Here is an 18,580-nt window from a genome sequence, read left to right on the forward strand (position 1 = left end):
CTCGAGAGTACATATCTGTAGATGAAAACATTTAAGATAAATATTCTCGAGTTAAGAAATCTGGTAGATGATTATCTTCACCTTTTTTATAAATGATCTCAAAATCAAAAGGAGCTAAATGAGCCTGCCATCTAGCAAACATTTGCTTAGACACATCATGTTTAAAATCTTTATTAAACATAAATTTTGCAGATTTGCAATCAGTTTTTATAATAAACTTTTGATTATATAAATCATCTTGAAATTTTAAAATACATCTAACAATAGCTAAGATTTCTTTTGCTACTGTGGAGTAATTTTTCTGAGCATTATTCCACTTTCCAGAATAAAATCTTATAAGATATTCTTGTTTTGTTTGAGGATCTTTTTGTTTTAAAATTCCTCCAAAACCTATATCTGAGGCATCAGTTTCTACAATTTTATCACATAAAAGATTTGCCAGCATAAGACAAGGAAGATTTTTAACTTTATCTTTAATAATTTGAACAGCTTTAGTATGCTTATCTGTCCAAGGTAAAGGATTTTTCTTCAGTCTATCATATAAGATAGCAGAATCTTTAGTAAGATTTTGAATATAAGGAGAAATATAATTTAAACTCCCTAAAAATCTTTGTAACTGAGTTTTATCAGTTATTATATCTGGAAATTTTGAACCAAATTCAATACTTCTTTGGATAAGAATTATTTTCCCTTTTTCAATCATATGACCAAGAAAACGAATATTAGTTTGGAATAAAATCATTTTAGATTTTGAAATAACTAATCCATTTTGAATAACAATATTTTTAAACATTTCTAAATGTTTAAAATGTGTTTTAATATCATTAGAAAATACTAAGATATCATCTATATAAACAATTATAAAATTGCTATAGTTATAAAAAATATCATTCATAATTTGTTGAAATTCTGAAGGGGCATTTTTAAGGCCAAATGGCATTACTGTCCATTCATAATGTCCTATTGGAACATTAAAAGCAGTTTTATATCTATCAGATTCTTGTATTTGAATCTGCCAAAATCCTGATTTTAAATCAAATTTGGAAAATATAATTGCATGAACTAATCTGTCTAATAAATCTTTTTTATTAGGAATAGGATGCCTAATCCATTTCAAAACCTTATTAAGAGGTTTATAATTTATAACTAATCTAGGAACTCCTCTTTCCTGCTCTGAATGTTTATTAACATAAAAAGCAGTACAAGACCAAGGAGATTGAGAAGGTTTTATTAAACCTTTATCTAACAAAGAATGAATTTCATTCTTGCATAATTCTAGATATTCAGAATTCATTTGACAAGGACGAGCCTTGGTTGGAATATTTCTTTCATTAAAATCTTCTTCATATGGAAGAGAGATAATATGCTTCTTACGATTCCAAAAAGCATTTGGTAAATCATTACATATTTCTAATGAAAATTTATTATAAATAATTTTTATTTTTTCCTGTAATTTAGGATTCTGTAATTTTTCATCAATTGTGAGAAATTTTATTTCTTCTTTTAAAGAGTTAATTTGAAAGGTTTTTCTTTCAATCTGTTCTTGTAGTTCATTTAAAATTCTATGAACAGGTTTAGTTATAAACTGAAAAGAAATGGGATTACCTTGATAAGTTCCTATAGTTTTTTATTTTTAATTTAATATATATACTCGTACGAAATTAATTAGTTAATTCATAAGTCAATTCATTTTTATTATATAAATAATAAAATATTTCATTGATTATGTAAGTTGAGCATTAATTTACAATTAAATAAAAGATATTGATTATTAAATATTAATAACGAGGAGTGAATTATTAGAAAATTTGGAATTTTCAAAATATTTGCCATAGGAAGATTGACTCGTGAGTTAGTTAACCAGACTTCGAACTCCTTTATTACGGGATCGAAGCGACGGATGTAAAACATATAAATACTTGCTCAGGTCTTTGCACAAGAGAAACTAGAGATTTGCGTAGCACTTCAACCACTATCAACAATGTTGGAAGAGACTTCAACTAGTGCGAGCGCCGCTGCCTCGGCGGAGGATTTGTTCTGGTCTAAAACCGCCGGAAATCCTTCTGTAGACGTATCCTCGCCATCTAATGCGCCGTCGGAAATCCATTTTTCTTCTGGAAACCCTAGAATCGAGGAAACCAGAGGCCTCATGCATCTGTACCGCGACGCCGCCGCTCCATCCTCTTTCCGTCTTCCTGTAAAATAATTTGACTTGATCGTTATTTCATCGAATTACCGCTCTGTAACAGTAGTTAAGAAATCTGTAGATGATATATTCGAACCTGATTTTTTCTTCCTCTGTGCTGAGCGATTTAGTTTTTCTATCCATATAAATAAGCGATTCGGTTTCTTTTCTTGAATATTACGTGTATTCAAGAAGCCGAAGATACTTGCGTTAATATAACCGTTTTTATTGCTGCTGGTACCATTCCATGTGATCTGCATCTGCACGTTCACGAAAAAAGGTTTCAATTTTGTTAATTAAACAGTTAATTAAAAAAATTAAGATTATATATCATATGACCAAAATTGATCGGTGACTTGCATAACATACATTGGATACGTGTAAACACGAATAGAATATATATGTTTGTTTGATTGACTCTTTAATTTTGCTTAAACTGCTAAATAAATGACTCTCCCAAGCGTTCAGCTTTTCTTCTTGTTTTTTGTGTGTGTGTTTTAGGATGATCGGAAGCCGCTTATTTGCGTTCTAGGGGTGCCTAATCACATGACGTATTCAGACTTTTGTAAGTTCTGTGGTTCATTCATTCAGCACATGTTGGAAATGCGAATCGTCAGGTCGATACAAGAACTTTGTAGCAGCTAGTTTAATATTCCACTGTAGAAATGATTTTTCTTACACATGAAAGTTTAGGACCGAGGGGTTGGAGGATCGCTACAGTATTTTAATCAGACTCGATTATCAGAATTCAGCTGATTCTTTTTACAAACATTTCCATGGAAAATGCTTTTCATCACTTGAGGTATTTTTTCCTTGGCTGGTTATTTTCTTTCTGAATTACTAAAACTTTTATGCAGGAATGCACTTCTTATTTATTACTCTATATATGCTTCACTCTGAACACAGGAGGAGACCTGCCACGTGTTTTTTACTGCTGATATACAGTATACTGGATCTATTGAGCACTCACAGCCTTCCACCGGAAGCTCTGGAGAGCAGCCTTCTTGTCCGGTTTGTCTTGGTACTGCATATTAGATGTTAGTTGTAATACGTTCTGTGCTTGACTAACTTTTGTAACGTAAGAAATATGCAGCTTATGTTATGCAGAGGTTATTGCGTTTTTGGCTTTTGACATCACCAAAGCTTGTGGTAGTGTTATAATTGTTGCTGGAACTTTGATCGTTATAGCTGAAACAAAATTGTTGCTACCATGAACTCAAGTATAATTTTGCACGATAACAACGAAAATATAGGTTACTCAAAAATGAGTTGATAAGCTGTTGATCTTAGTTACAAATCGGATTCCAATTACAAGTATTTGAGCTTTCTTAGTCTTCTGTTCTATATCTTTCACTGTGTAATACTGATAGTATTATTCTACAGTTCCAAGAAAAAAATTGAACTGCTGAACCAAATTAGTTGCCTATTGCAGAGAAATTAGACCAACATTCAGGTGGAATTCTTACTACTATCTGCAATCACTCCTTTCACTGCTCTTGTATTTCTAGATGGACAGATTCTTCCTGCCCGGTAGGTATTATTTCACCACTCTTGGAATTATTTCAGCTACGATGAAGGCTACCTTAGGTATTTTACTAATGATGTTGATTACCTAGGTATGTCGTTACTGCCAGCAACAGCCTGAGAAATCAATTTGTTATGTTTGTCAAACTACAGACAACCTCTGGATGTGCGTCATTTGTGGTTTTGTAGGTTGTGGGAGGTAAAACATCTGGTCTGCCCCATCTGAGTTACATAATAATTTCTGATTTATCAGGAATTATTGTGGAGTGATGATTCGTAAAACAGAGGAAATTTTTATTGGTTTCTAATTATGTTATTTGGGGTATAGAAACAAGGATGGACATGCTGTTAGCCATTGGAAAGAAACACAGCATTGCTATTCCCTTGAGCTTGAAACTCAAAGGGTGTGGGACTATGTCGGAGACAACTACGTTCATCGTTTGATCCAATCTAAAACTGATGGAAAGTTGGTTGAGCTAAACAGCCATTGCACACATAAAGATGATGGATGTGGTGATTGTTTTGGATATGGTGACACTGTTCCAGACGGCGGAGTTGAATCTGTACATTTTTAACTGACTATTTTTTTTCTCTCACCGGCTTCATTCATGATTTGAAATTTCTTCCTTGCAGATTGTTAACGAGTACAACGAGCTTCTTACTTCTCAACTTGAAAATCAGAAAAATGTTAGTTCCTCTGTCTATTATCATCATCTAATGTTGATGGTATCTTTGTTTATTATGTGAGTATTCTCTACTTTGGAATTTGGATACAGTATTTTGAGTCTTTACTACAAGAAGTTGAAGAAGACACCGAAAGAGAATCTTCTGCTGCTGTCGAGAAAGCTTTGAGTCAAAATTCAAAGTTGCTGAAACTACAGGCCAAGCTGGACAAATTCTCTGAAGAAAAGAAATTTCTCGATGATGTGACTAACTTTTTGAATTTTCTCTAGATTTTCACATCTTAATTTAGTAGCATTGTCACATCGCTGTCCAAATTGGATTGAAAAGTGTAAAGAAGATATGGTCTAACATGAGCTATTTTACTATGTTTTGAAACTGTGTCATATTTACTTTTGTAGATCAATGACAATCTTTTGAGGAACCAGAGCATATGGGAATCAAAGATAGATAAAATCGAAGAAAGGTAATACTCTTCAGCCTAGAGATATGGACAGACAAAATGTACCTATGTTGATATTGTTAGATTTTAACGTCCCAGCAATTCAGCTGGATTTGTAAGGTCCAGCATAATCTTTTTTATATTTACTTTTGCCTGTATGAAAATGAGACTCCCTTTATCTTAAAAATTGCTAATCTTTAGTTCTACGTCTGTGGTGCTTTAATTGTTTGCTCTGCTTTCCTTAGAAACATCTGTAAATTGAGCTAGCAGCAAGAGATCTATTATACATAGTTACATTCGCCGATCTAAAACCTCCTCTTTTAACTCTTTTTTTTCAATTTGAAGGGTTTGTGCCAGGTGTGTTTTGCGCTTGATGTTATATGTTCTCGTTCCGTTAGTGTCGTGACAGTAATTTTTTTTCCGTGGAACCAATTAATTTAATGCACGTATTTTGCAAAAACTGACCTTTAACGAAGTGGTGCGGTGCAAACAGTTTAGTATTTACGACTTTACGTTTAAGGTGTTCGTACCATTTTGAGCATCCAACTACGTCGAAAGCTTCAATTGTTCTATTCCAAATTTTCGTAATATGCTCATTTCTTATTCGAATACATGATAGATTGTTGTAGTCGAATCTTGGTTTGGTGTTAATTCCTGCTGTACGATGACTGGCGTAAATTTGTTTATTTTGAGCTTTTTCTGAGGTTTTGATCTTTTTCTATGCTAGGGAGAAGAAACTTCTAAAACTCAAGGATAAGAAAATTGAGGAGTTGGAAGAACGGGTAATGCCGAATAGATTTTCTCATCCAACTGAGCTTTTCCCTCTATCTATGGCCTGCATTAATTTTTTTTTTGCTATATTTATTTTCCAAAAAAAAAAACAACTCTGCTATATTTTGTGGTATTGTTACATTGAAATGGGCTTTGGCCATGTGTTTCATGGTTTACAAGTTTTTGTCAGCGTAAATTTTTGTAAAGGATTATAATTTATACCCAAGAAAATCTGCAAACTCTGCTGCTGTATTATGTATGGAGTAACCGATTCTTACAAGTATGTGCAGCTAAGAACTTTGATGGAATCCCTCGAGGCTGCGAACGCGAAAGAGCAAAAGAGTACAGAACAACATCCAACAACTTCAACTGTGCTCAAGGACGAAATTATGCCCGGACCTATAGACTCGTCCACTAAAGGAGCCACAAAAACGACTGCCCGGGGAAAAGCAAGGGATAAATAAACGGAGGCTGCTTATAGTTTTCGAGCTTTCAGGGACCATGCTATTGTTGAATAATTGAAGTTTTTTGTTCATAACTGTGGTCTGTGGGGGAGACATGGGTGATGCCGGAATAGACACACGCGTCCTTTTTGCCAAATATATCAAATTTCTTTCTCAACCCAGCTCGCCACATAATATTTTTATTTATATCTAAAAAGTAAAGTATATATAAAACGAAATAAAGATGAAATTATTATTCTAAACATAATTAAATTTTATATAAAAATTCAGTATATTTAAAAGCAAACTATTAAATTTTAATATATAGAAGATATAGACACGTATCACTATCACCTGCCAGAAAAACAACACATAAATTTATTAAAAAAATAAAATAAGATATAATATAAATAAATTAATTTAATAAACAAAAAATTTAAACACCAAAGCCACTTGACAACCGAAACCTCCATTCCACAAGAAGCCCCCTTCGAAACTCCTCCTCACACGGCAGCGCCGCCCCTACCGAGCAAAAGATGAACTTCACATCTCTGCTGTCCCCCAACTCTTCAAGTTCGCTTTCCCTCCGCATTTCACTACCCGTTCGGCCCTCCAATTATCACTCGCCGCCATCAGCATGCCTTAACGTGGACTTGCGAACACCCGATTTCAATCCAAATCCATTGATCCAAGCGAACAAGAGTGCAGAAATAATTGCCGAAGATAAGAAATTTATCGTGGGGACATATGCTAGGGCGCCGCTGGTGTTGTCAAGTGGTAAAGGGTGTAAGCTGTACGATGTTGAGGGACGAGAGTATCTAGACTTAACTTCTGGGATTGCTGTGAATGCCCTCGGTCATGGGGACCCGGATTGGGTGGCTGTGGTCACGCGGCAAGCTTCTATTCTAACTCATGTCAGCAATAATTATTACTCTGAACCACAGGTAATGTTTTTTTCCCGGTGTTTTTTGTTTAGTGTTTCATTCTGAGATAACGGGCTGCTTTATTTCTGGGAAAAAATTGAATTTGTGCTGTAGAATTTACTTTCAGTTGAAACTATCCAAATGTAAACATATCAAGTCTTGTGCAGTTTGTATCCAAAATTTTCTGAAAGCAAAATGTCATTTGATACTCTTTCCCCTTTTGATTTATATAATATAATAAAGTTGGGAGGATAAAAGGATAAATGCATTTGAATGTCTTATTCTACAAAGATTACCTTTTTTTTTATGATGATTACCTTTTACAACTATTACTTTGAGGAAGTGTTTGACCTAAAATTATGCAAGCCAAGTCCAAGAAGATGTATAAGCCGATATGATAGGAAAACAATTAATTATTCAAAATAATTTGAATGGGTCTGGTAGCGAGTAGTTCCGAGGAGAAGATCGTGAGAGGAGGTGTGGATAGTGACAGAAAGTGGAGAAACTCCCCGGAAGTTGAAACAAAAAAACAATTGACATACAGAGGATACACAACTCAACATCCAAACACTTGAAAAACTCTTCGCAAAATTTCAATTTCATACTCATGCATTCTAGTCTTTTTATTAGATTTCTAAGTATTTTAGGACATCTTCATTTCACATTTCAGCAAGTTTTATTATAATTTTTATGTCTTGTGAATTCTTACTGATTTGTACATAATTATGTCAGGTGTTTATCAAAGTTATTTTACATTATTTCTCTTTGTTTTTGGGATATTATTTTCTTAGAATATTAGAACTTACAATCAAATTTGGTTCCTGCCGTTTGTATTCTTAGAATTTAAATTTTCATTATTTTTCCTTCAAATCTATGCACTTATACCTTGCACACCCGCATCTACAAATTTTGTGCAAATAGGAAGCTGATTGTTTAATTGATGGCATAATGGATTTTGATATGTCGGAGTTATTAGTTTGTTTCTATTACTTTTTATTTGTTACCAGAATGTTAACTGATAGTTGTAACTTCAGATAGAACTTGCGAAACATTTGGTTTCCGGCTCTTTCGCCGATCGAGTCTTCTTCTGCAATTCTGGAACTGAAGCTAATGAAGCTGCAGTTAAGTTTGCTAGAAAATTTCAAAAAACTCTGCGCCATGATAAGGAACCACCGACGGGGTTTATTGCCTTCACAAATTGCTTCCATGGAAGAACAATGGGTGCTCTTGCATTGACAAGCAAAGAGCATTATCGAACTCCGTTTGAACCTGTAATGCCTGGAGTCACTTTCTTGGAATATGGTGATATTCAAGCAGCTACAGAAGCAATTCAAAGTGGAAAGATTGCTGCAGTGTTTGTGGAACCACTTCAAGGAGAAGGCGGTATACATAGCGCGACAAAGGAATTTATCTCGTCACTCCGTGTGGCTTGTGATAATGTTGGGTGCCTTCTTGTATTTGATGAGGTAAAAGATTAATTTTAAAGATTTTATCATCACCCGTGCTTGATTAACCTCAATAATGCATTCTTGTGACCATTTATTTGTTAGAATTAAGATGTAGTTGTGTTGTTGTCACCGTGTTTTTCAATTGCTTGAATAGAACATGAGAGCAAAATACATATAGGGAGTAGAAAACAATTCATTTTTTAAAAAGCGTTTATTCATGTGTCTCAGATACTCTATATGATATTGTCCGGCATTAAAGTAGGAAATATGGCGTGGGTCATGAAAAAAGAAGTGATCTTGAAGTATGCTCACAATGAACGACCGTTACTATGTCCTGGGTCATCTTGTGTTAATGCTCGCAGGTACAATGTGGCTTGGGCCGAACGGGGTATCTCTGGGCACACGAAACTTATGGCGTATACCCAGACATAATGACCCTTGCCAAGCCTCTTGCTGGAGGTCTTCCCATTGGCGCAGTTCTGATGACTGAAAAAGTTGCTGCAGCTATAAACCACGGTGACCATGGTAGCACATTTGCTGGTAGCCCGCTTGTCTGTACTGCTGCAATTACAGTGCTGGACAAAATATCAAATCCTAGCTTTTTATCTAGTGTCCGGGATAAAGGCAAGTATTTTAAAGATTCGTTAATCCAAAAGTTGGGAAAAAACTCACTCGTGAAAGAAATAAGAGGTTTAGGTCTCATCGTGGGTATGGAACTTGATGTATCTGCATCCCCTTTGGTCGATGCATGCCAACAATCGGGACTCCTTGTCCTGACTGCAGGGAAAGGAAATGTGGTTAGGATGGTCCCACCTTTAATTATCACGAAGCAGGAACTTGATCAAGCTATTGAGATCTTGGTCAGATGTATGCCTGTGCTCGATCAGCCTGTTAATCCTTAGTTTCTAGCGTGTCTCACTGGAATTTGAGAGTTCACGTGGTATCTGGTATATCAAATAATTAATGTAAAAGTGTTATTTGCGTTTCTTTCAGTTGTAAAAAGATGATGGTCAAATTTAATCTGTGTTTTTTCAAAAATCATGTCCTAAAATGGTCATTAGGTACCTTACATTGGCCCCGTTTCTCGAATGTGTCAATTTTTTTTATACGAAGTGTAGAGCGAGTGTGCATAGAACTTCTTGGAGCAAGTCCAGTTAGTTTACATGCTTACATCCCAATCATTTGGCAGTTTGTGTTCATCATTTTCGAAATTAAAAATTTTTGAAAATACCAAAAGCCTCTCTGCGATATTTTTTGCGTATATTATTGATTGCCGCAGAGATTCCAATGCCTAATTACTCTTGTTCTAGTTGCCAAATAACACGATTTGAATAACAAATTTTAAATCTATATACCATCAAGAAGATGCACAGGGATACACACGGTTGATTCACAGATTGACGCATGCACGAAGCATTATCTAAAAAGGGAAACAATCTACATCTAGCCTCGAAACATTTCCAGAAAGGAAGTAGACATTGAAGAAAATAATATGACGTCATTTAACAGTTGATCCGTTTGACAATTCCCTGGAACTTTCGTTCGCAACTAAATAAAAAGAATATATCCCAACTACAGGCAGTACTTTCATGTTGTAACATGTAATTGACTCTCATCAGATAGTTACAGCAGTTTCGTTCTAAATCAAGGTTAGCCCTTATTCCACATCGGGATTCTGTCGTTATATTTGTTATTTCGTTTACTTATTCTAGCTAACCTCACAAGCAACTTCTAGGTTGTGATCTTCCTCAAACGGCATGTTCAGGTCAGGAACCAGAAATTTAGGATTAAATGCAGCAATTTCCTTCTGTTTTAGAGCGGTACAATGGAGAAGAGCATCGCTGTTTAAGATTGGTGCTGCTACCATAGCAGGGATGGAATCAAAAGCTGTTTGCTTTTGCTGAAGTTGAACTGAAATCATTCCCTTGGTTACGGATGCCATTCCTCTATCATTATGGAGTTGCAGTTCAATCTGTGAAAAAGATCGTTCCAAGATGAGAAATGAGGGAAGGGAACAAAGGACCAAATTTTTTTATGTTTATGCTAAGCAGTCGTCATAGCTTTCCGGTGATAAAACCTTCTGCAAGACACCCTGATGATTACTTATAGCATAAGCTTTATGTACAACTAGAGATAGCAGAAAAGTATGTGAATGAATATAATCATTAAAACTGAGAAAACCGGGAGTTCTAAAGTGACATTCAACAAGCATAATAATATTCCAATACCAAGATATGGAAATGACAGAGAAGCACAAGAAATGAAGCATTCAGAGCTTAGCTATTTATGCAACTTACACTTCAAATCTTCCACACGTCAGGAAAAAACAGTGAAGTCTATATTGAATCCAATTTGGAATTTTACATGATTTAGCAACTTTACAGGTAGATTTTGAAAAATGTCTCATATCAGATGTATATTTATGCAAAGTTTACTTTATCCAAGTATACTTCAGGAGAAGACCACTGCCAAAACCTAGGCATATTTCTAAAAAGTCGCTACTAAATTTCCAGTGCATATCCCGACCACCATGCATTATCTACTTGAGATCACATCCACTATCTGTACAATATAATACCATATAAATATTCATGAAAAGAAAGTACATCACATCATTTACATGAAGTAGTTTTGACAAAAGTCTAGTTTCTGAACCAAATGGAGCATTGATAAGAAAAAAAACCAAATGGAATAAACATAATAATTGGAAAAATGAGGGAGTTCAGGCAATTGCACCTTCGTCCTCTTCAAGCTTTCATTTGTAGCCCATTGTTTCTCCAATCTTAGGCGCAAGGATGCTATATCCTGAATAGTAAGAGGGTTCGTGCTTCAATATTTTTAGTTTTGAATGTGCATAAAATTTATGTTGGGGCATAAAAGCGACAAAAGTAGGTATCCTACTCTTTTCAACTCCCTTCTTTCTTTAACAAGCAAGTTTTCCTCTTCTTTGAGTTCAACCAATGTCTGCACATAAACACCATATACAGTAAAATCGTAAGAAGTCAACTCCTGAAGGTTAATGCTGCTTCTTTTGTTATTCACCACTTTCTCAAATATTAAAGAGTACCACATTTTTTCGAGAACTATTAAAGAATCACTTTTGCATGCATAAGCTATATAAATTTTAGCTTTCAGTCGACATGTAAACTTCACTTTGACAAAGAAATCCCGGTTCCTAAAAGCCGAATCAAGATCATGACTAATTACACAAGCAAGGCAAGGCGTTCTTTTCAGCTCCGGGACCGGAACTGACATCACCAACTCAGTTATTTTTCTCAAAGTTGGAATAATTCACCTTTGTAATCAGCATCATACAGGTATTTCTAGAGTACATGACATCCAAAAAACATAACGACGGTGGTCAATGATTAAAGAAACTCTAAAACAGCAACTATTGTTTCTTACGACTTAGTAACTGCATCGGTTATATTGAATGTTTGAGCTACCAAAGCATTTCTCGACATAAAATCTAAGCAAGCTTAATAACCAAATAGATTCACCTTCTTTTTTCGTGACCTCTTGAAGGAGGATTTCTCGCCGTCACCATTAGCCTGTAAGATAAAACACAATCCGTGAGTGATTCAGTGTATATCCAGTTTGTAGAGCTATTTTAACCATGGTGAAGTGTAATAGAAAGAACAATTTAATGTTCCTACATATGCGCCACGGGTGGCAATGTAACAAAAACCATTATAGACTTGTCCGTTTCTATAATTTTTGACAATTTTCTTACATATAAGTTGAAGTGAAAGAAAGTAGAGAAATGGTTGTTTGTTCATGGCCGGGACTTTTTATTTCTTTATGGTAACCAAAGGAGAAAAAAAGAATAGTACTCAAGGATATATTATTCATGAATAAACAGCCTACACAACTCAAGTTCCTGTTATGTACCAAGAATATTTAGAAAAAGATGTCTTGAGCAGATATAGGTATGTTTTGAAAGATGAATTGCCCTCATTTCTTGAGACGAGGAAACTGATCTAGCCCCAAATAAAGTACAAGGATTAAACAAAGACGTGGAAATGCAAATTAATCTAGGAACTCAAAGTTAGTTGAACTGTTGAAAACGTTGATTTGGCAACTCATTAGCAGCTTACAACCCATAGTTTGGTGACAAAAAGTGGACCCCCCCTCCGACTACAGAGCTAAACCCGCACCATGCACTTTTTCACACGTTTGCATCAAATCATATTCTACTCATTCTATTATCCAAAAACATTCATATACAACTAACCTTTATTTGAAGAAATATCTAGTTTCCAGGAACTCAAAAAAAAAAGATACAGATCAAACAGGCGAAAAGAAAAATAGCCCACCATAATCAACCCTTCTCAGATAATTTAAAAGTAATATCTTAATCTGCGACTGCGTCGGAAAATCCAAGAAAAACGACTCAACCCATATTCCTTACTGGAAAATGTATGGTTTCTAACTTCCAAATCCTATTCGCTCCACTTGTCCATACATATACCTAAAATCTACACTGCTACGCCTAAGTATTTAACTTGATGCGACTTAATACACAATCAAACGCATTTACAGTCGATCCATATCGGGAAGCCTTAAAAAGTAAAGACACTCGTTCGTATCTCCTAAAACGAAACGAAATTTTAAATCACATATATAATATAATATAATATAATTATTGAAAAAAAGTGTGAATTGAACCAGATAAAAAAATCGAATCATCCTCTAGATTAAATTCCCATGTTGACCAAATGCTTACAAGAAGTCCTTTTTCCCCCTTTTCCAAGCCTGTTTAGAACAAGTATTTTTTCTCTCTTTTTGAAGCGACAAGTCTTTTTTATTTCATTTACATTTCAACGGTGCCTCGGATTGTTCGCTTCGAGTGTACACACGTGGCACATGATGGTTAGATGATACAGACAAGCACAAACAGATAGATACATACATACATACATACATAATAACTAGACTGGATATATACTTGCTTATATGTTTGCCGAAAAATTAATAAAAAAAAAAAAGACTCGGGGTTCATGCTTCAGGCACATTGGATTTATCCCCTAATTTAATACTAACGAGACTTGAATTTCTTTATCTTTAAAAATAAAGAGTTCAACCACTAACAACACTCCACCAAACAAAACGCAGACCTATGTCCCCACCACCGCTTAAACAGGGCACCATACCCCCTCCTCCATTGATCCCTATACTCAAAAAACCTTTCGAGTCAAATTATAATACTACTATACTATTAAAATAAAAATAAAAATAAAAATTAAATAAAAAAACCCACCTTCCACATATTATTCTTGTTCTGTTTTCTTGGGCAGTAAGCTCAGAAATTAGAAATTTATGGTCCAACAATTAGGGTTTAGGAACAAAGTTTGACTTAGCTGGCTTTCAGCCTAATCTAAGCTAATCTATATATATATATTTATACTGAATCCACGAATTCTTAGTTAGATCCACTGTTTGGGTATCGGATCAGAGCGAGGCTAGAAACTTTCCAATATGTATGGTAGGAAAAATGAAACGACGCGAATGCCCTTCGATTCTGTCAACGGAAGATTAAATAAGGCGCATATTATTAATGGGAAGAAGATGTGCTGCTGATTGCTCAGCTAAAAAATTAAAGTGAAACGATCACACCATATATTTCGTCATATATACCATAAATCGATAAATATATCATCATAAATAGCAAAATATTAGTAGATTGTATATTTGTTTACGTGCGTTAAATTCCAAAAATTACTGCATATAAATAATAATTATATTGATATTAACGTTATTAATAAATGGAAGTGGTGGGATGGAAACGTGAAGGGGGGCATTTCGGTCAATCAGCCCGGAGCAGATTCCGCGAGACTGAAACTGTCCCGGGAGCCCGCCCGCTGCGGAGGAGGGTTTTATTGGAAAGTGACAAAAACGGCAAGCAGGTGGAGAACAGAAGACAAAAAGGTAAAGGTTTGGAATGGCTGAATCTGGCTTCTTCCTGCGTCAGCGTGGCAGTAAATACGAACGATACGCAAGGGTATTTTCGTCAATTAATAGCAGATCATGGATTGACAACTGACACGAGGCTATGTTGAGGAAAGACTCGGAGAAAAAGACAATCTCCTCCAACGATAACAGTTCCGCCGGCGGACGCCTGGAATCGACTTTTCGCTCCGTAGAAGAACACGCGTACGTGAGTAATTACTTAAACACGAAACAGAGTACATGTATGCTGCATGTGTAAATTTTTTGTGTGTACAAACCTTAGATCTCGCGGAGGTAGAGGGTTTAGATGGTCGGCTGGACTCTTCCAGACATCCCTCGAGAGAGGTTGCGCCGCCACCTCCCCCACCACATCCTCCGCTGTAGGATGTGGCACCACTCCATGACAACGGGGTGGTGGGGCTGGCCCTGGGAGCCTGTTTCTTCGAGCTACTGCTGACGGAAACAGGCTTTGACCTGCGTTGACGCACCGTCCACTCTAGCGGGAACTCCGCCGGCTTGAGATGACGTATCGGCGTCGACGACGCGTGGTGTAGGCGCACCAGAAGCTCCACCACCATGGTTTCGTCGGTCATAGCGGCTTTTACCCAGTCATCATCACCGGGATTCATGACTGCTTAGAGACAGAGAGAGAGAGAGAGAAAAGGGAGATGGGAAAATGGAATGTGGTGGCAAAGAAAATCTAAAGGAGAAGTTATACATAAATTTAATGTCTCTGTGTGTGTGTATATATATATATTGAGAGAGAAGTGTGTTTTATATGTATGCGTGCGTGTGTGGTGAAGATGCTTGTTTGTTGACAACTCCTTGGTGGGTTGGGGCCGACGATTATGAGGTGGCCAAGACCAATCTTTTTTTCCCTCATGGATAAAGCGTTAATTTGTTTCATAAATCGTATTTTACAATTGTGTTTGATTTTTTAAGAGTATTAATATTTGTATGAAGTTTTCTAGATTTTTCAAATGGAAGTTGATGTAATTAATCTCTCGTTGTGACTTATGATACATGAATCTTTATTATCTCTTGCTATTTTGTTGAAAAAAAAGTTTCAAATAATTTTGAAGAATGCATGTGAAACTTCTTTACAAATTTGAACAAGTCATCAAATCAAACATGGACACAAAGTAACTCTATTTTTTCCATAAAGTATTTGCAATGAATGCGTTATTCCAAACCAAAAGGTACTTAAGCCGCATGCCACCATCTCTTTAGGTTTACAGCACATATCCCATGAGATATACTTGTATTTTGTAGGTAAGTACAACCGAGCTCGTCTTTTAGGAGCCAAGAAAATAAGAAATATGATCTATATTTCTTTGTTATAAATTCAACAACTACATATAAAATAGCAAATGATAACATGATACATAAATCTTAATGTCAAATCATATTTATCACAATTCGAGTTCGAATATTCTCCGACCTCAAATAAAAAAAATCATATATATCGATATTTTAATTTGTCAAATTTATTTTAAGACATCCACATTACGCTTGACCCAAACGCGAACATGATAACACTTGAAAAGCAACTATTTAACCTTTTAATTTTTCTAAATGGAACAGATTTTCATTTGAAATTTAAGAAAATCTGAGGAAAATATGAACAGGCCTAGATTTTCACTTTGTACATTGACTAAAGAACACACACAGATATAAACAATTTTAAATGCGGGTGAAGACTGAAGAGAACACTTCATTTCTCTTTTTATATATATACTTCAAAAAATATTTTTCATTTCATAGGTGTAACCCCTAAACTCTATGGCATAGTTTGGTACACATGATAGGATAAACATGTGATATATAATATAAGGATAAGTTAATGATAAATAATATGTAAGATATCATATTTATTGTTTGGTATGATTTTGATAAGAGTGATTAAATTTATATATTAGATTGTAATGACAAAATTAACCTTATCATAATAAATTTTATAATTTCGAAGTTGTTGCTTGACTTCATATTTTTTATTTGTTAATGCGTCGATAATGCTTGCATGATTTATTTATTTTTCTAATTTTATATATTATATAATATGATAATTGAGCCTTTGATTTTGTAAGTCAAGTCAAATATCAATTTTTAAGGTTAATCGGATGATACTAATAATTTTTTTGAGATTTATAATAACTATTTATATAATTATCATTTTATATAATATATAAAAATAAATAAAAATATTTATTTGATTTTAATTTCTACCTACTAGCATAGATTTATAGAAATCATTTATAAATTGAGGGTAATTAAGTTATTGTAGTATATTTTATCCTTAAATTAAAACTATCACACCTAATAGAAGGGATATTTTATCCTTCAAAAAAATTATTTATCAAGGGCCTATGATATTATCACGAGTTTTTTAAAAATGTACAAAACATAGGATAAGGAGGATTATTTATCAATCCCTCTCTTATCCCATGTACCAAACTATGCCTAAAAGTTCTACTAATAAAACAGGCAATAAATATAAAAAAGTCCTTGCTTTGAATATTATTAATGGAACTTGTACTTTCATTTTTAATTTCTTCAATGTAATTTTGCTCCAAAGTGGGACAATCACATGAAAATTAATCTATGAAGGAGATGAATGTACTACAAATCCTGGATCAGACACTTGAAACTAATCCCACTAAGTTTAGTTTATGTTATGAATGGATGAAAGATGATATCATGTGCTAAGTAGACGAAGACAGTACCCATATAAAAAACATCTATCAAGCTCAAAATATCTATGTTACATCTTATTTTATATTATTTAAATTTGATTGCACATGATTATATGAGTAATTGTTAAATGTTAATGTCTAAGATAAAAATATAAAATAACAACAAAGAAAGAAAGAAAGAAACAAGGCTTAGATGTGCCCACAAAGAGATGCAGAAAAGAGAAATTAGAAGGACAAATGGATGAGGTTATGGGGGACCTGTGAGCATTAATGATTTGGCATGTGATATTATTTGGAGTTCAAATTGGAGCGTCTTCACTCACACTGAATATCCACAATGGTATATATATGTTGGCGCCAAAGTACAGATATCTAACTCTCCATTTCTGAGATTTCGTTTATGATATTGGCAAGCCAAAATGACAATATCGAAACAACACCGTGCATAAAATTTTGTTAGTCATCTTTTTTCAGTCTTTTGCATGTTTATCTGATGTATATTTGATTTGCGACTTACTGTATATATTTGATGTTTATCCAGTTTATATCCGAAAGACAATGGTTACACACTTATGTCATCTAAGTTCTTTTCATTAAAATAAAAAAAATTTATATGAAAATAAAAATTCAAAGTTATAGTTAGAGATAAAGCACATATTTTGAAAAAATTTAATTATATGCATGGTGGTGCGTGTCGACCACGCGCGTCTCTGAGCATACACGTGTACCTTTGAGTCCTTATGGTAAGCAGCGTGACTTGCATTGCATGCCCCACCCACCCCACCCCACACCCCTCTTGAATAATAATACTTTTATATAAATTACAATATACTATCTTCAAAATTTTACAATCAGAGTCTCTACATAAGAATTCATTTCAAACTTGACGATACATTGTTGTCAGATAAGTCAGTTTTAAGAGACAAAACAACACAAAAATTCCTCTATTTTTTAAAATTTTCGTGTATACGAACCAAATCAAATAATAATTATGGGTAGTGGGAAATGTTTATTTTCGTTTAAATATTGCATAAACGAATACATATACTATACTGTTTTGTTATTGAGGAATCGCTAAAAAATATTTGTTAACTGAAATAATTGAAATATATCAATAATTAGTATTTTGTTTTTTTTTTTTTGGACGGCACTTTTAAATTAAATTATATGAAAGTTATTTTTTGAGAACGTAAGTTAGTTTCTTTTAAATAAATAAAAAAACAGCCTTGTAAATAAGCCACGACATACGAGGAATTCAAATGTTATTAGGATTTAATACAAACTTTGGAGCCCATTAGGTTTTTGTTTATCACAAAAAATATGTTTTATCAGCATTTTGACTTTTTAATGGTATTGATTCAAAAGTGAGAAATTTTTTTAGGAAAAAAAATAAAATAAAAAGTAAAAGTCAATTTCCACCTTATTTCTTGTTCTCTAGTTTACAAACTCGTTGGAAGAGGAGTGGTTTGACCTGTTCCTACAATACAATTTGTTGGGCCATCCCATGATTTGGTTTTTTCC

The 18,580-nt window shown here is 34.3% G+C and overlaps 3 protein-coding genes across 3 annotated transcripts; 2 read left to right on the forward strand and 1 right to left on the reverse strand.

Annotated features, from left to right (window-relative positions):
• Positions 1 to 1,857: 1,857 nt before the first annotated feature.
• Positions 1,858 to 6,332, forward strand: LOC140834969 (BRAP2 RING ZnF UBP domain-containing protein 2-like). The gene is made up of 12 exons (XM_073200215.1): positions 1,858 to 2,197; positions 2,687 to 2,802; positions 2,879 to 2,987; positions 3,092 to 3,206; positions 3,618 to 3,715; positions 3,802 to 3,908; positions 4,038 to 4,272; positions 4,343 to 4,396; positions 4,486 to 4,635; positions 4,792 to 4,856; positions 5,560 to 5,614; positions 5,894 to 6,332. The coding sequence occupies exons 1-12, from the start codon at positions 1,982 to 1,984 to the stop codon at positions 6,065 to 6,067; spliced, it is 1,494 nt and encodes a 497-aa protein (XP_073056316.1). The 5' UTR covers positions 1,858 to 1,981; the 3' UTR covers positions 6,068 to 6,332.
• Positions 6,333 to 6,471: 139 nt separating this feature from the next.
• LOC140834970 (acetylornithine aminotransferase, chloroplastic/mitochondrial) lies at positions 6,472 to 9,458 on the forward strand. The gene is made up of 3 exons (XM_073200216.1): positions 6,472 to 6,990; positions 8,004 to 8,435; positions 8,780 to 9,458. The coding sequence occupies exons 1-3, from the start codon at positions 6,583 to 6,585 to the stop codon at positions 9,317 to 9,319; spliced, it is 1,380 nt and encodes a 459-aa protein (XP_073056317.1). The 5' UTR covers positions 6,472 to 6,582; the 3' UTR covers positions 9,320 to 9,458.
• Positions 9,459 to 9,900: 442 nt separating this feature from the next.
• On the reverse strand, positions 9,901 to 15,103 carry LOC140834971 (uncharacterized). Its single transcript, XM_073200217.1, has 5 exons — positions 14,645 to 15,103; positions 11,918 to 11,968; positions 11,319 to 11,381; positions 11,154 to 11,222; positions 9,901 to 10,389 (listed from the first exon to the last, which is right to left on the reverse strand). The coding sequence occupies exons 1-5, from the start codon at positions 14,993 to 14,995 to the stop codon at positions 10,126 to 10,128; spliced, it is 798 nt and encodes a 265-aa protein (XP_073056318.1). The 5' UTR covers positions 14,996 to 15,103; the 3' UTR covers positions 9,901 to 10,125.
• Between the last annotated feature and the right edge of the window lie 3,477 nt (positions 15,104 to 18,580).

The sequence above is a fragment of the Primulina eburnea genome, chromosome 6, assembly GCF_022965805.1.
Source record: "Primulina eburnea isolate SZY01 chromosome 6, ASM2296580v1, whole genome shotgun sequence".
NCBI classification, from domain to species: Eukaryota; Viridiplantae; Streptophyta; class Magnoliopsida; order Lamiales; family Gesneriaceae; genus Primulina; species Primulina eburnea.

What these genes read in the sequence shown, in the direction of transcription:
- LOC140834969 (XM_073200215.1), top strand. Translation starts at nt 1,982, where the DNA reads ATGTTGGAAGAGACTTCAACTAGTGCGAGCGCCGCTGCCTCGGCGGAG. An exon ending in ATAGATAAAATCGAAGAAAG is followed by an intron (nt 4,857 to 5,559) that starts GTAATACTCTTC and finishes TTTCTATGCTAG; the next exon opens with GGAGAAGAAACTTCTAAAAC. An exon ending in TTGAGGAGTTGGAAGAACGG is followed by an intron (nt 5,615 to 5,893) that starts GTAATGCCGAAT and finishes AAGTATGTGCAG; the next exon opens with CTAAGAACTTTGATGGAATC.
- LOC140834970 (XM_073200216.1), top strand. Translation starts at nt 6,583, where the DNA reads ATGAACTTCACATCTCTGCTGTCCCCCAACTCTTCAAGTTCGCTTTCC. An exon ending in ATTATTACTCTGAACCACAG is followed by an intron (nt 6,991 to 8,003) that starts GTAATGTTTTTT and finishes TTGTAACTTCAG; the next exon opens with ATAGAACTTGCGAAACATTT. An exon ending in GCCTTCTTGTATTTGATGAG is followed by an intron (nt 8,436 to 8,779) that starts GTAAAAGATTAA and finishes TAATGCTCGCAG; the next exon opens with GTACAATGTGGCTTGGGCCG.
- LOC140834971 (XM_073200217.1), bottom strand. Translation starts at nt 14,995, where the DNA reads ATGAATCCCGGTGATGATGACTGGGTAAAAGCCGCTATGACCGACGAA. An exon ending in CTACCTCCGCGAGATCTAAG is followed by an intron (nt 11,969 to 14,644) that starts GTTTGTACACAC and finishes TTTATCTTACAG; the next exon opens with GCTAATGGTGACGGCGAGAA. An exon ending in AGAGGTCACGAAAAAAGAAG is followed by an intron (nt 11,382 to 11,917) that starts GTGAATCTATTT and finishes GTTTATGTGCAG; the next exon opens with ACATTGGTTGAACTCAAAGA.